Source organism: Fragaria vesca, linkage group LG4 (assembly GCF_000184155.1).
Source record: "Fragaria vesca subsp. vesca linkage group LG4, FraVesHawaii_1.0, whole genome shotgun sequence".
NCBI classification, from domain to species: Eukaryota; Viridiplantae; Streptophyta; class Magnoliopsida; order Rosales; family Rosaceae; genus Fragaria; species Fragaria vesca.
The window spans coordinates 16,522,572-16,542,314 of NC_020494.1; the positions used below are offsets into that span (position 1 = coordinate 16,522,572).

The window sequence follows — 19,743 nt, forward strand, 5'->3', positions numbered from 1 at the left end:
GGGGCGGGGGGCTTATTGCAGTTATGGTTCATCCCCAATAAAATTAGGATCAACCGATTGATAAATGTAGTCTTTCCCCTTCAACATATATCAAATGTAATACTGTTTAAATTAAATCTTTGAAATATCAAATGTAATACTGTTTAAATTCACTAGCACATGCACTTCCATATACACTGGATTAGAGAATCGTACAATTATGTTTAAAAGGAATCATGATCACTTATTTTGTTCCTTTAAAATGTCATTTACACCATCACCATATGACAATATATGCGTACAAGAATTCAAACAGTTTCAGTCCATACCAGAAAGCAGTAATCATGCATGAGCATCTGATGCTATAACCTGTACCTTCAAGTGCATACAGGTCTGCCAATATTTCTTATTCCATTCTTAGAAATCACCACCATCAATCCTCTATCTTCTATAGTAACTTGCATGATCTGATTATTCCAATTCCTTTTTCACAGCAGAGAAGAGTATAGCCTATAAAAAGGAGAGGCTCAGAAGAAGAAAGTAGTTAAGGCAATCAAGTTAGAGAACACATACATTTCATATCTTTGTGAAACAGTTTCCAAGTTTGTGAAAGTATGGCATCAATGAAGGTTGAGAGAGGAGTTGGGACTCAACTGTTTGGGCAGGCCAAGAAAGAACCTGCCGTCGCCAAGGATGGTGCAGCCAAAATTCCAGCATCTAAAGCAGCACCAAAGAAGGCTGCAGCCAAGCCAGCTCCAGCACCTAAGAAGAAGGTACAGCAAGTACAACCTGCATAAACTAATTAGTTATGATGTATTTGCAGCTATAGCTGTCTCCCAGTAAACTTTTTCCGGTAACAAACTAATAATCGGTAATTTTACAGGGTAAAGGTGGCAAAGCTGCAGCAAAGAACTGATCAAATTGCTGATGAATGCTTATATTCCAAGAGACGATCATAGTATTGTCCTTTAGAATTTGTAACCAATGAGTGCAAGCATGGGAACTTTATGTCATCCATGTAAGCAATCCCATTGAAATAAATATACCTCTTCAGCTACTACCAGGAACTGCTATTCTGCTACTCGTCTAGAATAAAACCAAATACATTGCAAAACTTTACATTGTATCTAATATGAATCCTTCAGAATATTTATAGGATTTTGAACTCAGACTGCTAAGGTTCAGGGTTGGTTGAATTGAGCTTTCCTTATTAGGAAGCTAATCAAACTGGCCTTTTAAGTCCTCAACACATGACTCCGTCGGTCCAGGAAAGAAATGAAATGGCAAAGTGAAACTCCTTTCTGTAAAAGGTTAAGGTTTTTCTTTTTCTTTTTTTATAATTTTGATGAACATGAGATTAGATCAAGAATACAAAGACTGGCAACCTGCCATATAATGAGACATAAGGAGAACTCAAAAAAATAAGGAGAACTCAAATAAAACTGAAATGGGAATACTAATGAATACAACATCCTCTGATATTCAAACGAGTAAACATCGTGGTATTAATTATGCAGAATTTCAGAATCTCTCAAAATTTTTACAAGTTGATCTATATTAACTTAATGAGAATAGGGGAATTCTGAGTTACCCAAAAATAAGGGGTAAAAGGTTGGGTTTTCACTAATGCTATTTACAAAAAAGAATAGATTACATAAAAAAGAAACTGTATATTTTGGGGTGATGAATGATCAACAAAAATCGCTAGAATGGGCTGACTTTGTGAGCCAACTTCAGCATGAACTCAGGTACGAGGCGCCTTCTTGGTGGAGCCACTGCATCTCTGGCAAGGGCCTCTGAATCACCTTCATGAATGATAGCTACCAAATCTTCAAACATATCATCTCTTCCACCTCGCATTGGATCCTAAATAACACATACACCAAAAAGTTTTTACACCTTTTTTTCTTTTTCAGGTTGTGTTTCATTTCCCCTTTTTGGAGGAGGTAACAAAACAGGTAAATGAAAACAGTATGAAGGATCTAGCACTAGAGCCATTCATGTTCAGAATCGAAAGAAGATAAAATGGGTGTTGTCATATACTAATGGGATTTCAAATTAAGAAAACCAAGGAAGTATAAACCTATTCCAAGAAATATGCATGCTACTTAAGTACTTATATAAACTAAAAAGAACCACATTTAGTGCTCTCTTACCTGTAGAAACAAATCCGTGTGAGTTTTCCCTTCATACAGAATTGATTCAGCTTTCACTCCAAGACTCCGAAGAGTTTCTGCAAAGTTCTTACTGCACAAGACAACATGTTTGTCAAAATCTGTGGACTTGAAATTATATGCTTACAAGATCTGGCGGAGAACCATAAGTTCAGTTATTACTAGATTGAAAAAGTCGGGTATATTAATTATCTCTTAATAGCTGATTCTCAGAATTTTACCCAATAATGATAAGAAATAACTTGTAACTAATCAAAGAAATAAATTCAGACGTGACTTGTACCTGGCATCTGATGGTATGGAATAATCTGCAGTACCATGAAATAAAATAATAGGAGGTAAAAGAGAAGCTGCGGTCCTGACATTGGGGTCCTGAATCATGACTTCAGGAGAGAAACGGTGCAATGAGTTCTCCCCTTCCATTATGCTGTAAGAAGTTTAGGAATCATGAAATACTCAAATAAAGTGCAACTCTAGCAGAACTGTGGCATTGCAAGAGAAGGTTTATACCCTAAAAAAATTGAACGGTATAGGCCTCGACTATGGAAGTGATCTACCAAGTTAAACAAATTGTACCTGTGTGAGCACGTCAGAATGAGAATCCATAAGTGAAAGCATTTATCAAAAGATAGAAATCACAATTACAAAAGTTATATAAAACAAAGCTTCAATATTTTAATTTAAAATTTAGTCCTCTTATAATGATCCAATTTTTACCCTCCAGAAAGACCAAAGTAAGCATTTATCTGGGAAACACTCCAAGAAGTGCTCTCTCCTTCACCAAGCTCCTTGATTGCCTGGTCAACGATTGCGCATGCACCAATATGTGCACCAGCTGATTGTCCCATCACATAAACCCTGCAGAAACATAGCATGACCAGCACCAACTTTAACCATAGGATCACCAACATAATTTCAGGGGAACATATATGAGAAAAGCAGAAAATGATACTTTTACCTATTAGGATCGCCTCCATATTCAGCAATATGATTACACACAAATGAGATGCCTTGAGAAGCATCCTGTACCATACTACTAATAGTACCCTGAGGAAAGTTTCTGCATGAAGGCATCAGACAACGGTTTCAGGAGGGTAGGTGTACACTTGACATTGAAATTAACGACACTGACCTAAATGCAACAGACTGGTACTTACTAATTACTAAATCTGGTTTCTTTTTGAGGATGCCTGTGTATGTTGATGGAACTTGGAAGCATGTCCAGATTACTATATTAACAAATCCAAATAAAGGATTTAATAGTTATCTTCTATGCTTGAGAAGGAAAAGTATAGAACAAAGAAAAGTTGTGTGCTTTGACCATCCCAGCATCAGTTTTAAATGAGTTCAGTCCATCATTTTATTATTTCCAGCCTAACAAGCATTTCACTATAGAGCATACATTTACACCAATGCAGTAATACTCCCAAAAGACTAACTACTGTTACAGTGTATGTTAAAAGGATATCAGTTTATGATCGAGGATATGACAGTCGGTCAGGTTCAGGAAACAACATTCTCATAAAAGAGAAAATCTGAAGTGATGTTATGATTGATCAGTGGCTTTTTCTTTACAAAGAAAGATACCATATGTTGGGAATAAAAAAGGTGATTAGAATATAGGGCAACCAAGGGGTAATTATCTAAGTTAGCTTATTGTGTTTCAGTAGCAAACAAATGTACAAGTACGCAATAGTTCAACTTCGATATAGGATGATAGGAAAGTCATTGCAAGACATGAATTAACAAGGACGTGATCCTATATCAAGTGAAAAGCTAAGCAGTGTTGCTGTGTCAAACCATGAAAGAGGGCTTTTGACTACTCATTTATCTCAGTAATGACCATATACCCACTAGCTATGACATAGTAATACATTCTACAAAGTAATTTCAGAAATTCTTTCAGAATATGTCAGAGACCAGCAAGAACTAAATTGTAGTTAAATTTTTCATAAACAGCAGATGTCATATTCCTCAGAGATGGGATCTCCTAGTATTCATTCAGCTATATGACATCTACTATTTATAGCATGTACTTGCTTGAGGAAAAAACAAATCACCTGTAATCTATGCATGCCACTATGATGTCTCGTTCTGATAACTGTTGCCCTAAAAGAGAACCCCATGCTTTGTAACTGTATCAACAAAAAAATGAAATATTGTGAATTAAAAAGAGGCCCAAGTTGCAAGAAGAAATTATCTTAAGTGAAACAAAAAAGGGAAAAAAAAGAAAAGCAAAACTATCACATTGAAGCTACAACTCAAGCATTCTCAAGTTCCTAGAATAGTGATCTGATTAATCCACATCTCAGCTCTACTGAGCTTTACACTCCGAAAACGAACAGATATGCATGCTACACCATCAAGGAACCATTCAGAAATAAACATACAAGAATCAATCACTCACCCAATAATCCAGGCTCCACCAGTTATAAATGCAATGACTGGTTTTGGCCCATCAGAATTTTTGGGTAGATACAGATCTAGCCTGTAGAACAAAATTTCAGCTATTACTACAGAAAATGTTGAGTCATAAAATATTTATTGCTCTAAACACAAAAATGTACACTAAAGTCATCCTACCTATTTCTTGGTTGATCACCATAAACTATACCTCTGCGGACCTGCTTGGAGAAGAAATAGTAATAGCCAACTGCAACAGAGACAGGCACACTAGTTACAACCCTCTGGAAGGTAGTTTCTGATGACTATATCATGACCACAAGTCCATCACCATGTCCACAATGATTAATGTCTAAACAGAAAACGACTATAATATCTGTACAGCAACTTATGCATATATGCATGCAAAATTGAATTGGATTCATATAACTGTTACGAACCTTGAATAAAACCTGGCATAAGTAAAAACGAATAACAACCAAGGGCCATAAATCTTGCAATCCATCTGTAGCCTACCCTGAATAAAAATATACGATCAGGAAGCATCTATCATCAGGGTTGGTTTGTTAAAAGAAGCAGTAATACCAAAATCCACAACACACAAATTCATAGTTATATCCAAATGCTCTCGGATTTCATCCATTTCCCCAATTTCAAATATTAGTTGCATAAGTTTCACCAAGTTGTCCCCACAATCTATCCCTTATTCAAAGTCATCCTTAGAAAACTCAACCTCTTAAGCTTAACAAACTGAATCACAATAATAAAACACTTCACACTACTTGGAAATGTTACTTCAAATGATCTTACTGAGACAGATCTAACTCAATGTTTAATACTAGAGTCTCTAATGACAATCAAATATCCCTTAATTAAGTAAGCTGACCCTTAAATTAAGTCACTCCAATCCAAACATACACACACCATTTCCAATCCAGCTTCACAAATCATCCAAATTACAAAGAAGGGTATTCACAAAACAATCCAAAACACACCAAAACCCAATAAAGAAAGAAACTTTACATACCCAAGATAGCTCAAAAGCTTCAAGCTCAGCCGGGTGACCAAGTACGTCTCGGTGGCGGCGTGCTCCACATTTCCGGCGCTGGAGTGACGTTCGGCTGCCTCCTCTGACGAGGAACCAGACGACAATGAATAAAGCGAGTTGTCGCTGGCCGTCCTCCGCCGCCGCTTCTGGTTGTTATTGGCAGAACCTGCCGGCGTGGCTGCGGCGGCGGCGGCGGCGGCGGCGGAGGTGTTGAAGGTGTAACTGGCCGACTTGGGAAGAAGAGGCCTTGAAGGCGCGGACTTTTCTTCATCTTCGAAATGTGAGAAAAGGAGGAGCCTTGTTGCTGGGTCGTCTTCGGATTTGCTTAGAAGCTTTTCAGTTGTGGAGGGTGGAGGGTGGTATGTGATGGGTAGGATTTGCTGTGATGGCATTTTGGGGCTAAAGATTTGAGCTTTTTTGGTGTTTTTGGTGGTGATGGGAATTGGGTTTGGGATTAAGAGTCTATGGGGATTTGGGTTTCTGAGAAGGGTGGAGATTCTGGAGATTGAGGTTCGAAACATGAAGAACAGGATGAAGAGGAAGGAGGCATTGGTCTGTGTTTTGTCAAAACCAGTGTAGGACCAGAGAGAGAGGAAGTGGGGGGTTGTCCCAGTTGGGGTGTGACACGTGGCGTGTTATAGTATTGGACTATTGGGGAAAACTTTGTTTTTGGAGGACAGGGGTTGGAATTGGTCGTCTAATGCCTCGTGTTGTTCTTTCTTTTGTCCTTTGGGTTGTTAATGGCTATGATGATTGATTCATATGGAGTATGGAGGCAATAATAAGAGGGGTGTTTGATTTCACTCATCGAAATTATGGTATGATGATTTCATTTTGTTTCATTTGCAAGCTATCCTCCATGGATGAAATAGCAAGTTCTTTGATTTTTAGGTTTTCTTCCTTCATCTTTGTGCGTGTTATGATATTGATGGAAAGGGTAAATTGCGACAACATATTATGATAGAAATGTTTTGTATAGATGTGCCTACGTTTTCCATATGAGAAAGGGTTTCATACATCCAAACATTTTCTAGGTGTTCGATTATAACACACTGCATTATGTGATTGCAACAATGGAGAGTAGTTGGCCATGACTCAGCTATTCTTGGCTTCTTCTCAAATTTTCAGTGCTTAATCTTTCATAATGTTCCTTTTTTGACCTAACCTAAACGGCTAAACTACATAGGAGGTCAGAAATTGTGTGCCATTGTCTCGGAAGTTTTACAAAGAATCTCACACGCGCTACTCATCCGGGCTCCCTTTTCATTTCTGGGCTCTCAATACCATGTCTTACGTACAGACTAGGTTAAGACTTTAAGGAGTTGAGGAATCCAACAGACAACAATGGGCTTTCATCAAACATTAGTTCATTGGGCTCCAAAATAGCACAAGTCTAGATTGCAAACTCAGGTGTTTATCTAGGAATAACAATTTTGGAGGAAAAACAAGAAAGTAAATCTTCAAAAGTTGAAAGATATTGATGATTGTTATCAGTCTACCAACATGCTCATTTTGATCACAGATTCGAGTACTTCATTCACAAACTCCTGATTAGTAAGCTGTGTTAGCATACACTAATCACAACAATCAAAATGATTGATCTTGCATCCACTGTGGCTACGTTGATAGCTAGCTAAGTGGTCAAACCATAGAAACATATCTATGTTGCAAATTGCATTGGTCGGATTCGTAAATCATAGTTCTTCTTCCTTTTTTTTCCATAAAAGAATTCCAAAGTAAGTGCAAAGCATAGTTGATCATCAGTAGAATACAGAATTAACGTTAAATCAACTAAAAGAGAGAAATTATTGGTTAGATATATGCATGGTGGGTAACTAAAGTAAGTACACTCTAATAATGCAAATCCAATTTTAAACACTTTCTGTGTGATCATAGAGAACAAAGATTTGAGTCCATAATTTAGTAAACAATTTAAGATATTAACATGCATGATTGTAGTCGAGACTCGAGACCTTTGTTAGGGCTCAGTAAGACCATGCGATTTCTATGCCTGGCCAAACTCTGCTTAATCTCCACCTATATATCTGCTTCCATATCCACTCATAATATAGAATAGATGATGAACTTCTGTATTTACTTTCAGATGTGTTTGTAATATAAATTCAACTAATTCAGGTTTCTTTTCGCATACATTGAGCACTACGTACTGCATGTATATATATATATATATATATATATATATATATATATATATATTGGATATGAAATAGTAGATACGCGTACTGAGTGCATAAGCTACTTAGCTACGTACCCCAAGTGTTCATGAATCCTTGTATGCCAAGTAGGTATAGGAATTTGATTTGATAAGTACTTCTCTAGCTAGCTAGTTTGATTGGATTTGAATATGAAGCACTATGGAGATTTTAAGATGATTTTCTATACCCGCGGTAATGTTTGTCGCGAAAGACAACTCGATCTAATAATGTTGCAACCTAGCTAGGGCACGCACTCTGCTTTCTAGTATATAGACGACCTTTCTTGCTGTCGTGAGAGCAATAAGCCTACGCAACTTTAGAGTACGTGGGAAAACGGATGCATGATTCGTGATTTAGTTGCCCTAAAGGCATACCGAGAACTAGCTAGCCAGCTTTGTCAAGAAATCCCAACTTTTTCTCTTTAACTTTCATATAAAGTAAGTTGTGAAGAACTAATTTGTTTGATTGTACAATATCGTAAGTGGTTTGATTGTCGATTCAAAATGATTAGCACTTTGAAGGAACCTATAGTAAGTCGAGTCCGGTGAAGATCCTGCCAAGTACGTACATCAACCTCAAGCAGCTCAAGTGCTTATTTAGCAGCAAACTCCTGGGGATCGGAGTTTACTCCATTTACGTGCCTTCTGTGCATTTTCATATCTTTTTGGTTGATTGCAGACTAGAGCATCATACACGCAAGGCTTCAATCAATCGTGAGCTTAGCCAGCTAATTAGGTATCGCCGAATTGATTTTGAAACGGGCGGTGATCATCCTTATGATGATCATCCTACCTAGCTCGTGTCTAATATTAACTTCCCATGCCAAGAGTCTAATAGAGTAATGGAAAATGGTATTGTAGCTAAGGTAAAGTCATTATACTGATGAAGTTATGATGCTAATGGATGCTTAGTCTGCGCGCATACCATTGAGTTGTAAATAATTAAATTTCTTTTTCTTTGGTGTGTATGCATGTGGACTGCCTTCTATTTCCAATAAAGCTCAAAGTTCTTTTACCATTTCCGACTTCTAGGTGAGTCAAACTAGTACGTTTGTAATAATTATGGTATTAAGAATCGTCTAGCAAAAACTAATGGGAGTCAGATTACTAAACGATTTTCTATTCAACTTACCGTTTTTTTTTTTTTTTTGATTCAAGATCGCGGTATCCCAAAGGTTCTTAGGTCTAAGAACTAATTCGTTAGGGGCCCAGATAGCCAACAGTGCATTGCAGCCCCTCTCCTGGTCACTTTTGACAGTGTTGTGATTCGAATCTAAGTTAGGAAGCACACCAACTTACTGCTTTTAAAATTCATTTAGTCAAATAACTTGAGAATATCGAGAAATGAATTTCATGCTTAAAATATATAGAGATCCTTGATTAATTTCCACATTTGCTGAAGTACTCGTATAATTAAATACATGACCAAATCTAGATGCTCTGGCCATAGTGAGCAGTGAATACACATATATTTATGTTGAATTTTAGGTTGTTTAATTACTTCAGCAGTTTATAGTGGGATTCTCCTGCCACAAAGCAAGTAAATATTCGGCTGTAATCTTGTGTCGGATCATCGATCATTTCAAATGTAATTATGTAGACAGCATCTCAAATCAATACTGAAGAAAAGCACAAAAGAGTTGTCGGTGAACCGTGGTTTGGTTGGTTAAGGTGTTTAACTGATAACTTTGAGGTTATGAGTTCAAACCTCACTGACATATGTAGGGTGTGTGAGTTATTAATAAAAACGTTAAAAAAAAAAAAAAAAGACACAAAAGAGCTTAGATTAGTACGTAAACAACATCTCAAACTCATCATGCGTCATTACCTTAATTTGATTTCATTGTTTAGGAGCTGAAACTTACCAAACTGCATGCGCGAAGCTAATTCATTCAGCAGCTACCAATTATGTGACGAAACCAGCGTATGCAGATATATCATGCTTTGTCTGATGATGAACCGTGCACGTACTAAACATACATATATCTAAAGTAGTAGTCAATTAAGCACACTTCGTTTGGGTCTTCTCGATCTATAGGATCACTCGGGCAAAGCGGAGTGAAATATTGTAGGGTTAGTCCGGGTTAGGATTAGAGTTCGACATGTGTCATTCATGCACTACATCCGTTTCATAAATTATATAACAAAGACTGTAAGGTAATTAAGATATATACAGTTGATACTCTAAAAGTTTGTTTTGTTTTTTTGGTAAACAGAAAATTTTTATTAAATAAAAAATAGTACCTAAGAGGAGACATGAAACCAAAATCCCTTATAAACAAACAAAAAATCAAAACGCAACTAAAACATAAGAATGATCAGAGCGGATCATAGATCAAAACGCACCACGGGCGTTCGATTACGGGAAATGTAAGGGTCTCGTGAAACTTTTTTGGCCTTCACTTTTTTCTTTTGAGACTTTGGTAAAGATTTGAGAAGATTTTCATCCTCTAGAGTTGCTTCGATCACCCTCTTCATACCAAGAACTCAAAGGACTTGTCATCTCATTTTGGGTATATGTACGAAGACCTTCATTTTCCAAATCACTCTAACAAAACTTAGTTTGATGATTGGATTCCACCAAACCATGCCAGAATCTTCATTATTCGCTTCAACCATAACATTATTGTGCTTTCCAAGTTCAGCATCATTTGAAACCAAAATTGCATTAGAATCGTTTCTTTTGTCTCTAGAGGAGTCTGCAACAATCTTCTTTATATGACATTCTTCTCGTTCAGCTGAAAGGACTTGAAAAGAGTTACTCGAAAAGTTTGTTCACGTAGCATTACTCGAAAATAGAAGTATATGCACGAAGATGATGTAGACACTACGTACAGGGCAATCTCGATCTCAAATGCGCCTCTTCCTTTGTGTCACTAGCTAGCTCTCTCTTCATTTAAAGAAACTAATTAACTAGAAAACCATTTGGTTATTTATCATACATGTAATAATCCGGATCTTATTCAAATGAGGAGGCAGAAAGATTTCTTTTACTTTCTTTTCTGTTTCTGGGGTGCTCAATCTATTTTAGGTTCTTACCGGAAAAGAAGCATATATAGAATTAAGAAATATTCCCTTATTTAGAAGCCATCTCTTATCTAATACACAATCTGCGACTCCATCCCACTTACTGACTTTGCATAGTTTAACATACATGTGGTCGAATTATACTAGGTATAAAAGTATAAGCTGCTTCTGAGGATATAACACGCCCAATTTTGTTCGACATTGCACCAAATTCCAACATATATAGTGACACCCAGCCAACCCTAAATCTTTGATTGTTCTTTAACCATGGAGTGCTTTAAGTTAAGAAATATTACTTTGCATGGTTCTTATTACTTCTTCTGGAATGAATAAACACCAAACAGGTATATGCTGTCATGACATATGGTACTAATTCACTGTACTGCTGTTGCCAGAAGCTGAATGACCGGCCATAGTACCATTATATATGCCTCCCTTTCCAACACTCTGGAAGATAATGATCCTGATCACCCATGAGAATATAATCCAAAGTCGATCACTTCCAACTTCCAAGCAATGATCGAGATCGAAGCTCATATCCGACTAGGCCTCCATGCATATGTACCTAACAATTAATGGGGTACGTACGTTCTTGTGCACACAGTATTACCCATTTCGCACACTTCAATATCTAACTTTTAATGATCCCTACCTTCCCCCTGGAAATTGATCCCTCCTTAGACTAGCTAGGTCGAAAATCATATGCATGATTCTGAGCACGTTTAGGAGAATCAACATCCATGGCCTTCCATTTCTAAACGTACCAAAGCTAGGATGATAACGCTTATGTGTAAGATGCAAAGTTGAGCATATACGTACTATGCTAGCCAGCACAAAATTAAAATCCATGGTGGATATGGTTTAATGTAGCACAATTAAGCCCCCTCCTCGTAAAAGTAATACCAGAGGATCGAACACTATCATTATATGTAGCACGTACCAGTTAATTGGAGGTATATGCTCTAAGTGAATCATCAACCTGTGCAAAGAGATAATATTATAGGAGACAAAGATGGGAACTGTTACACTTAATAGTGGATATTCTTGATCAGTCATTGTTTTAATGAGAAGAAACCAAGAATCGTATGCCCTAGAATCATCTTACTGATCATCATATAACCGACGAGTACCGTAGAATGCAGATTTTTCTTTGCTACGTACGTAAAATGAATGGGGAAAAACAGTACGTACATTTGGGTTTGGCGATCAAGAATGTGAATAATTGAAGAGTGGCATCTCATTCTCGAATATTTTATCTAGCTATGACATGAGTGATCTTGGTACAAGCATTTCAGACATGATGATCTATGATGAATAGTTTCATGAAAACCAGCAAATTAAGTTCGATATATACGTACGTACTCGATCTAGCTCATCTCTTCAGATATGACTGATCCCACTCGTAGTGTACTAGGGTTCCAATAATACAGTCAAGAACAGTAATAGAGAGAGAGAGACAGCACTCAACAATATGGTATCCGAATCGATCACCATTTCCGTAGCTTCTCATTGGCTCTATAAAGGCTTTAGATTTCGTGGTTAAGCCTGCAAGGCTTAAAGTCTTAGACTAAACTTCCGATATCTCACCATTTTTAATAATTGCAAGTGCCTAGCTAACCCTAATTCCTATTGGTTATGTATGTACCTTATATGAATTCGAATGTGTATGGTGTAATGAAAACTATATGATATATACACACACATATAATGGTTACTAACTTACTACATATTGTTTTTATTACGGATCATTCAATCATATTTCTATTTCATATGGTTAGTAAACAACTCAATAAGAATGATTCTACATTAATCATTTCTCTTCCAATTAAAATCGTTTGTTTGCATTATAGACAAACAAACATATCTGCTACTTTAACTGATATTGGTCATAGTCACTCGTCTCCGAAGATCTGGATTGGAAGCATTCCCTCAAAAGTCTCGCAAGCTCTTTAGTTTGATTTGTGTAATTTTAGCTGTTTTAGAGGTGTTTTTTTATAATCTTGGTTTTCGTCTAAAAAAGAAAAAGAAAAAAAAAAGACATATCTGCCCTAGCCTCTATATTTCTGGGAACCAGCTATATTGGTCTCTCACTTTCTTGAATGCATGCAACACAATACTGTAACAAGGAAAGGAAAAAAATTGTCGGTTTTCACCAGCTATATTGGTGAGTGTACAGATGTAAGAAAAAACAATACATGTAGGGTATATATATCTTTGCGCAGCGCTGTCAATTTTCCACAATTCTTATAGTGTTAGAAGGTGCAGTCCATGTCCTTGAAGAAAAGGATGATAACTAGGGCCCTGCTGATACCATAGCCAGGGCTGCGGATCTTCTTCTTCTTCTTCTTTGCTATCTAGCTTTATGTTTTCATTTTGTGGAAGCTATGATTTTCATGTTGACAAGTTGCCAATAGAATGGATTTAGAACAAAGGAATATTAGAACAATACAAATCATACATGGAACCTCTGCATTACAACCACTACTATTGCCCTACTAGAACTACTAGCAAAAAATTAGCCTAACTAGTATATAAATAATGCATTTTTATGATCTCACTAGTATTCTCTTTGCCTTTTCTTTTTGGATCATGAGCACTGTTCTCTTGCATGCATTTCATAATTCATATTATGGAAATGATATCCAAAACATATACCTTTCCTACTTAGAATAGTCTAATCAAGCATATTTATATGCACCCACAAAAAAAAAAATAATGATTTACTTTTTATCAAATAAATAACTCGAACTTACAATTTTTCACTTACAAAAAAACGACTACATCACTAGATAAAACAATACTTTTATATTCATATAATTTCATTCATATATTTCATTTTTGTTTTGAGAAAGATGGAACAAGTTTGTGTACATGTACTAGGAAGTTAATTTGAGTCGTGTTGGACATTGAACTTTCTCATATCTTGGTGATCTTGTATGAGATAATGCAGTATATATTATATCACCTCTAGTATATTGCACAACAAAAGTATTGATTTCTTAGAGAAGAAAGATAACTTAAACTTTTTAGTTTATCTTCACTTAGTGGAATTTAGGCTGGTCTAATTAGAGATGATCTTTGTGTGCTTGTATATTTCTAGCCAATGAGCTTCACTTTTCACATACAAATAATTAAGCAGCTCTTCACTAACTTATGGGGCACGTACTGACAGTATCAATATTGCCCCTTTGCATGCTCTTCATCCATGTATATTAGTTCTAAAACAGAGGGCTTTGTAGTAAACTAGGGGGTAATCACTTTGCTAATTCTCCTAAATGACAAACTATGCCCTCCCCAAAAGGGTCATTTGTTATCATATAAATTTTGAGTTGAGCTAGTTTTGGTACCACTTTGAATTCCCCACCCCTTTCAAAATCTTCATGAGCACAAATTGGCTCGGAAGTCATAGCATCTCCGGTGGCGGTTCAGCAAACTTTCCGGCAAAAAGGTGGCCATTATACCTCTCCAAGTGGAGGAGGAATAGGATGGTATAAGTGCAAGGATATTTGAGAATGTGCTAAGAGCATCAGTACGAGCACATCAATCAGACACTTTCTTTTCCGTCCCCAAACCATATATAATGTCGTCGAGGGCTTCCATGGAACACTCACAAGTGATAGAAGAAGAAGAAGGACCTCTTACTTCTTGTCTCTTAGCTCATCAACTTAAGAAGCAGAGAGAGAAGATGGTGAAGTTCTCTAAGCAATTCGAGGCGCAACTAGTCCCCGAATGGAAAGATGCATTTGTAGATTACTGGCAACTCAAGAAGGATCTCAAAAAAATCCATCTCCTTAATATTAACAACAACACACCTACTCATCATAGCTCTTTATCTAACACTCTCTTCACATCTATAAAGAAGTTCTCTCTATTTGGCCATCAACACAGAGAACATGAACTCATACATGTACTACTCGATCACTCTCTCTTGATTTACCCCTTGTTACTGTTACATATTGTACAATGATGAATTAATGTTGTGGTCTTGACTCTTGCTCACCAGGTTCACAAGAAGCTTGCCTCATCAGCAAGCAAGGGGGACTTTTACGAGACAGAATTGTTCGAGCAACTTGCTGATACTGATGCTGCGAAAGAGTTTTTCGCATGCTTGGACCTTCAACTCAACAAGGTGAATCAGTTCTACCAGAAAAAGGAGAAAGAGTTCATGGAGAGAGGGGAGTCCTTGAGGAAGCAGATGGATATACTCATTGAACTCAAAACTGCTTTCAAGCAACAGCGCGCCAAAGGTGGTGCATCTGCTCAGGACTCGAAGGAGGAAGCCTCTATCCCCTGCACCTTCTCATCTGGTATTTACCTATATTCTCAAATTTGTATTGATTTCCAATCAATCCAATCAAAATGAGCAAGAAAATGCACTCCAAAATGGTTAGTATTAGTTTTTGTAGGATGTTATTTATAAGTTGCACATTCTTTTCTTTAGGATATGCTTCTTGTCAAACTTCCCATGTATGATTTTCCTACTTTTCTCAAGTTATGTACTTTGACGCTTATTACCAAAAGTTTTACTTCAGGGTCGTCCCATAATTCCTCTAAAATTTTGCAACACACTAGAGTACCTAGTCCTAAAATTTCAACTAATGGAACCGAAAATTGATGTTTATGCATGATCATTTTACTTGAAAACAGAAGAGGACTCTGTGAAGGACAAAACAGAACTTGAACTGCTGCAAGAAACAGATGAATTGGAGAAAAATGATGAAGTAGCCTACACAGAAGTCCCATCATCAGGCGAATTAGTGAAACCAGTGAGAATGAAAAGTGAGGATATTGGGAAGCAACTGAGGAGTGTATCAAGCCGTTCTTTCAACTGCCAAGGGAAGAACTTAAAGATTAACATTCCTCTGACTACACCGTCGCGTACCTTCTCGGCAATCAGTTATTTAGTTTGGGAGGATCTTGTTAATCAGTCCTCAAAGAAATGCACTTCAGAAGGCATGAGTAAGCTGCACGTCAACAAAACTAAGTTGCATCATGCAGATAAGATGATCAGAGGAGCTTTTGTTGAGCTGTACAAAGGTTTGGGATATCTCAAAACTTACAGGTATATCATCAATCATCCAAACCTCAAAATTAGATGGAAAAGTTCTTAAAAAAACCTTTTAGTTTGTTAGTTGTTACGTATTCGAATTTAAAAGCTTACGTGTTGTGTACAATACTAATGGTTTTCAGGAACTTGAACATGCTTGCTTTTATAAAGATTTTAAAGAAGTTTGACAAGGTAAGAAAATGCATGACCCTTAACATCTTTGTAAGCATTGCATTTTGGTTTTCTTATGTAATAAAGAGGATACTTCTTTGTTTCTTGTTTTCAGGCGACTGGAAAACAAGTTCTTCCAATCTATCTAAAGGTTGTAGAGAGTTCCTATTTCAACAGCTCAGATAAGGTACTTCACTAAATCAAATTCTAGTTCATCAAGTAAATATCTAACTCCTGTGCCAAAAGAACATTTGTGCATTATATTTGAATGAGAATGATTGGATCATGCTTAGATGTAATGTTGGCCACCAGCTACCGTGTTTAGATGTAATGTGATATTCGAAAAATATTTTCCGACAATAAAAAGTGGATATGATTCTGTAGTTCATGACTGCACAATGGATGCCATTAACATATACGTACAGAAATCGAACTTAGATATGCTTGTCTGACATGTAAATAAACTTAGTGAACCAGTATTAAGTTTTGCTAACTAGTTTGAGAAAATGACAGGTAATGAATCTAGCAGATGAAGTTGAGGAGCTGTTTATCAAACACTTTGCTGAAGAAGACCGAAGAAAGGCCATGAAATACCTTAAACCACATCATCGCAAAGAATCACACTCTGTAACATTCTTTATTGGTAAGTTAAATAAGCTAAGTGGGATTTGTTTAACACAATTATTAATGGAGAAGTACTTATAAGTTTGCTCAATCTGTGACCATAAAAGAGATTTTAGAGTATGGACCCATTAAGGCCACTTACTTAGTCTTGAATTATAGAGCACTGACTAGTCTCCCTTTTCTGGGTGGACTATAAAGCACAGGTCCCATATATGGATCTAAAGCTACCCTATACATTGTCATCTTCCAGACCATTTTTTATCGTACAAAGATTGAACCTTAAAGATCCATCCATCAGCACCTATAGAGCAGCAATGTTTTGTTTTTGTTTCCTCAGTGTGCTACCAAAGTAGCAGCATGAACACTTCTAAATGTTTAGACATATTTTTGCTAACTTACCCAACTGTATAACTCTAAATTGCGGAGATCACCGTGTCACTTTGTGCAACTTCACAGTCTTCAACAATACCTAGATTACATTAGAAGTGACTGATCTTTGTAATAAACAGGTCTGTTTACGGGGTGTTTTATTGCACTCTTTGCTGGATATGTCATTATGGCTCATATTACTGGGTTGTACAGAAGGCAACCAAATTCGATATACATGGAAACTGCCTACCCTATACTCAGGCAAGTATTTCTCCAAGTAAATTCTTTGGCATCTTAAGATGAACATGTAAAAGAAGGAGCTAACAAAACAGCTTGTTTTGCAGCATGTTCAGCCTACTGTTTCTACACTTCTTCCTGTATGGCTGTAACATTTTTGCGTGGAGAAAGGCTCGTATAAATTACAGCTTCATCTTTGAACTATCCCCAACAATTGAGCTGAAGTACAGAGATGTTTTCTTGATATGTACCACATCAATGAGTGTCGTGGTTGGGGTCATGTTTCTTCATTTGTTCTTGCTAACAAAAGGATATTCATACACCCAAGTTCAAGCAATCCCCGGTCTTCTACTGCTGGTATTTTCTTCAATTCATGACATCAAAATCTGGAGTAGTTTATCTAGTGTTATGATCAAGTGTTTAAGTTTCTTATAATATGCAGATGTTTCTACTACTACTTGTGTGCCCCTTCAACATCATCTACAAATCAAGCCGTTGTCGTCTTCTTCGTGTGATAAGAAATATCATTTTGTCACCTCTATACAAGGTACTGTAAATATCTCAAGCATCCATTAGATATCTTATTCAATTCGGTTCTATACTTCTGTAGATGGGCTAATAGACTATGTATGTCAATGTTTCTAACTGACTTCTGTTTGCTCTCTACAACAGGTTGTCATGCTAGACTTCTTCATGGCAGACCAACTTTGTAGTCAGGTATTACTGAGCATTTACCAAAGAAGTTTACATTTTTTTTATCTTTTACTTGTTCAGATTTATCATAACAATAGCTTTCTTGCTTTACATAGGTTCCGATGCTTAGAAACCTCGAGTATGTGGCATGCTACTACATAACTGGAAGCTACAAAACTCAGGACTATGGCTATTGCATGAGGGCCACGCATTACCGTGATCTTGCTTATGCTGTGTCCTTCCTGCCCTATTACTGGAGAGCTATGCAGGTAATGTTACATCGCTACTAGGCTTTGTTGCTCCATTTGTTTTTATCTGTATTGCTTTTTCATTTTCCTTTTCCAATGACCAATAAATATCTAACAAAGATTTTTTATTTGGCTCAATTGATGTTGCAGTGTGCTAGGAGGTGGTTTGATGAGGGAGAGACGAGCCACCTCCTCAATCTCGGCAAATATGTGTCTGCAATGCTAGCGGCAGGAGCTAAAGTGGCTTATGAGAAGGAAAAGGGTGATGGATGGCTCTGTCTGGTTGTGATCATGTCAACTTTTGCGACAGTGTACCAATTGTATTGGGACTTTGTAAAGGATTGGGGTTTGCTTCAAATGAATTCCAAGAATCCTTTGCTTAGGAATGAATTAATGCTTCGCCGAAAGATCATTTACTACTTCTCAATGGTATATGTCATGGCCCTCTCTCTCTCTCTCTCTCTCTCTCTCTCTCTCTATCTCTTATTTCAGTTCAGAAAACTTTTAACAGTCTATGGGCCATTGACATACAATTGGTACCTTACTAGTCTTTAACAAAAGTAGCTAGGGGAACCGATATAGCATCTCACAAATGATCAACATAGGTCATAAATTGGATAATGAAGTTCCTCTTGACTGAGATAAACAAGTAGACAATGAACATATTCTTGAAATAAATCCTGATGATGTCATTATATATCAAAGAGGATTCCCAGTCTAGTTCAGATAGGACAATATGAACACGTAGATGACATCATAGATGCAAATTCTGTCTTCTTCAGGGTTTCAGTGTAGGTCTTATCAGTAGTTTAACAGCTTCCTAATCTGATTTTGAACAATTTTGTGTATGTTGTGCAGGGATTAAACCTTGTTCTCAGGCTAGCTTGGTTGCAAACTGTTCTGCATTCAAGTTTTGGACATGTGGACTACAGAGTAACAGGGCTATTTTTAGCAGCCCTTGAAGTCATTAGAAGAGGTTTATGGAATTTTTACAGGTAAAACCAAGTTTTCTCTTCAATTAGGCCCCTAAATCCCTATGATTTTGATATGAATGAGTCTATCCAAACTAAACCCGTAATCTTTTCAATTGCTGGATCTAATGATCACTTGTTTTCGATGGTCCAGGTTGGAGAATGAGCATCTAAATAATGCAGGGAAGTTTAGAGCAGTTAAAACAGTACCACTTCCTTTCCATGAAGTGGATGAAGAAGACTGATGCCCCATTGGCAACAGTTGCACATAGAATTGGATTCAGTTTCTAGGGTGATGGAATGGTGTACTTAATTTTCAGAACAAAATGTTCCCAAAGAGGAACCTAAGTTTGTAGAGCTCATTCAATTTGATGCAACAAGACATCATCAACGTATCTCATTTTTGTTCGATGGATTGTGGGAACAATTGTTCATACTTGTATACAACAAATCTCTTCATCAATGAAATGAACAGAAAATGATCCAAAGTGCAAATGCAGTGATAAGTAGATTCTTAGTTATGCATGTTGCATTATA

At 36.9% G+C, this 19,743-nt stretch overlaps 2 protein-coding genes and 1 non-coding gene across 3 annotated transcripts; 2 read left to right on the top strand and 1 right to left on the bottom strand.

Moving 5' to 3' along the window:
* The first annotated feature begins 521 nt into the window (after nucleotides 1–521).
* On the top strand, nucleotides 522–1,284 carry LOC101311468. The gene is made up of 2 exons (XR_184518.1): nucleotides 522–752; nucleotides 863–1,284. It is a non-coding gene; the product is annotated as an uncharacterized LOC101311468 (transcript).
* Nucleotides 1,285–1,407: 123 nt separating this feature from the next.
* On the bottom strand, nucleotides 1,408–5,996 carry LOC101292996 (probable isoprenylcysteine alpha-carbonyl methylesterase ICMEL1-like). Its single transcript, XM_004298269.1, has 11 exons — nucleotides 5,584–5,996; nucleotides 4,997–5,073; nucleotides 4,737–4,806; nucleotides 4,561–4,641; nucleotides 4,214–4,288; nucleotides 3,112–3,213; nucleotides 2,871–3,011; nucleotides 2,664–2,729; nucleotides 2,437–2,580; nucleotides 2,136–2,226; nucleotides 1,408–1,845 (listed from the first exon to the last, which is right to left on the bottom strand). Exons 1-11 carry the CDS (start codon nucleotides 5,994–5,996, stop codon nucleotides 1,684–1,686), a joined length of 1,422 nt encoding a protein of 473 aa, XP_004298317.1. The 3' UTR covers nucleotides 1,408–1,683.
* An 8,195-nt stretch (nucleotides 5,997–14,191) lies between these two features.
* Nucleotides 14,192–19,600, top strand: LOC101311754 (phosphate transporter PHO1 homolog 1-like). The gene is made up of 14 exons (XM_004297111.1): nucleotides 14,192–14,753; nucleotides 14,850–15,153; nucleotides 15,494–15,908; nucleotides 16,037–16,085; nucleotides 16,180–16,251; nucleotides 16,578–16,707; nucleotides 17,198–17,318; nucleotides 17,402–17,651; nucleotides 17,737–17,841; nucleotides 17,967–18,011; nucleotides 18,104–18,256; nucleotides 18,386–18,664; nucleotides 19,094–19,230; nucleotides 19,361–19,600. Exons 1-14 carry the CDS (start codon nucleotides 14,427–14,429, stop codon nucleotides 19,449–19,451), a joined length of 2,478 nt encoding a protein of 825 aa, XP_004297159.1. The 5' UTR covers nucleotides 14,192–14,426; the 3' UTR covers nucleotides 19,452–19,600.
* The last annotated feature ends 143 nt before the right edge of the window (nucleotides 19,601–19,743 follow it).

What these genes read in the sequence shown, in the direction of transcription:
- LOC101292996 (XM_004298269.1), bottom strand. Translation starts at nt 5,996, where the DNA reads ATGCCATCACAGCAAATCCTACCCATCACATACCACCCTCCACCCTCC. An exon ending in GGTGATCAACCAAGAAATAG is followed by an intron (nt 4,642 to 4,736) that starts GTAGGATGACTT and finishes TTTGTTCTACAG; the next exon opens with GCTAGATCTGTATCTACCCA. An exon ending in GTGGCATGCATAGATTACAG is followed by an intron (nt 3,214 to 4,213) that starts GTGATTTGTTTT and finishes GCCTTCATGCAG; the next exon opens with AAACTTTCCTCAGGGTACTA.
- LOC101311754 (XM_004297111.1), top strand. Translation starts at nt 14,427, where the DNA reads ATGTCGTCGAGGGCTTCCATGGAACACTCACAAGTGATAGAAGAAGAA. An exon ending in GAGAACATGAACTCATACAT is followed by an intron (nt 14,754 to 14,849) that starts GTACTACTCGAT and finishes CTTGCTCACCAG; the next exon opens with GTTCACAAGAAGCTTGCCTC. An exon ending in GGATATCTCAAAACTTACAG is followed by an intron (nt 15,909 to 16,036) that starts GTATATCATCAA and finishes AATGGTTTTCAG; the next exon opens with GAACTTGAACATGCTTGCTT.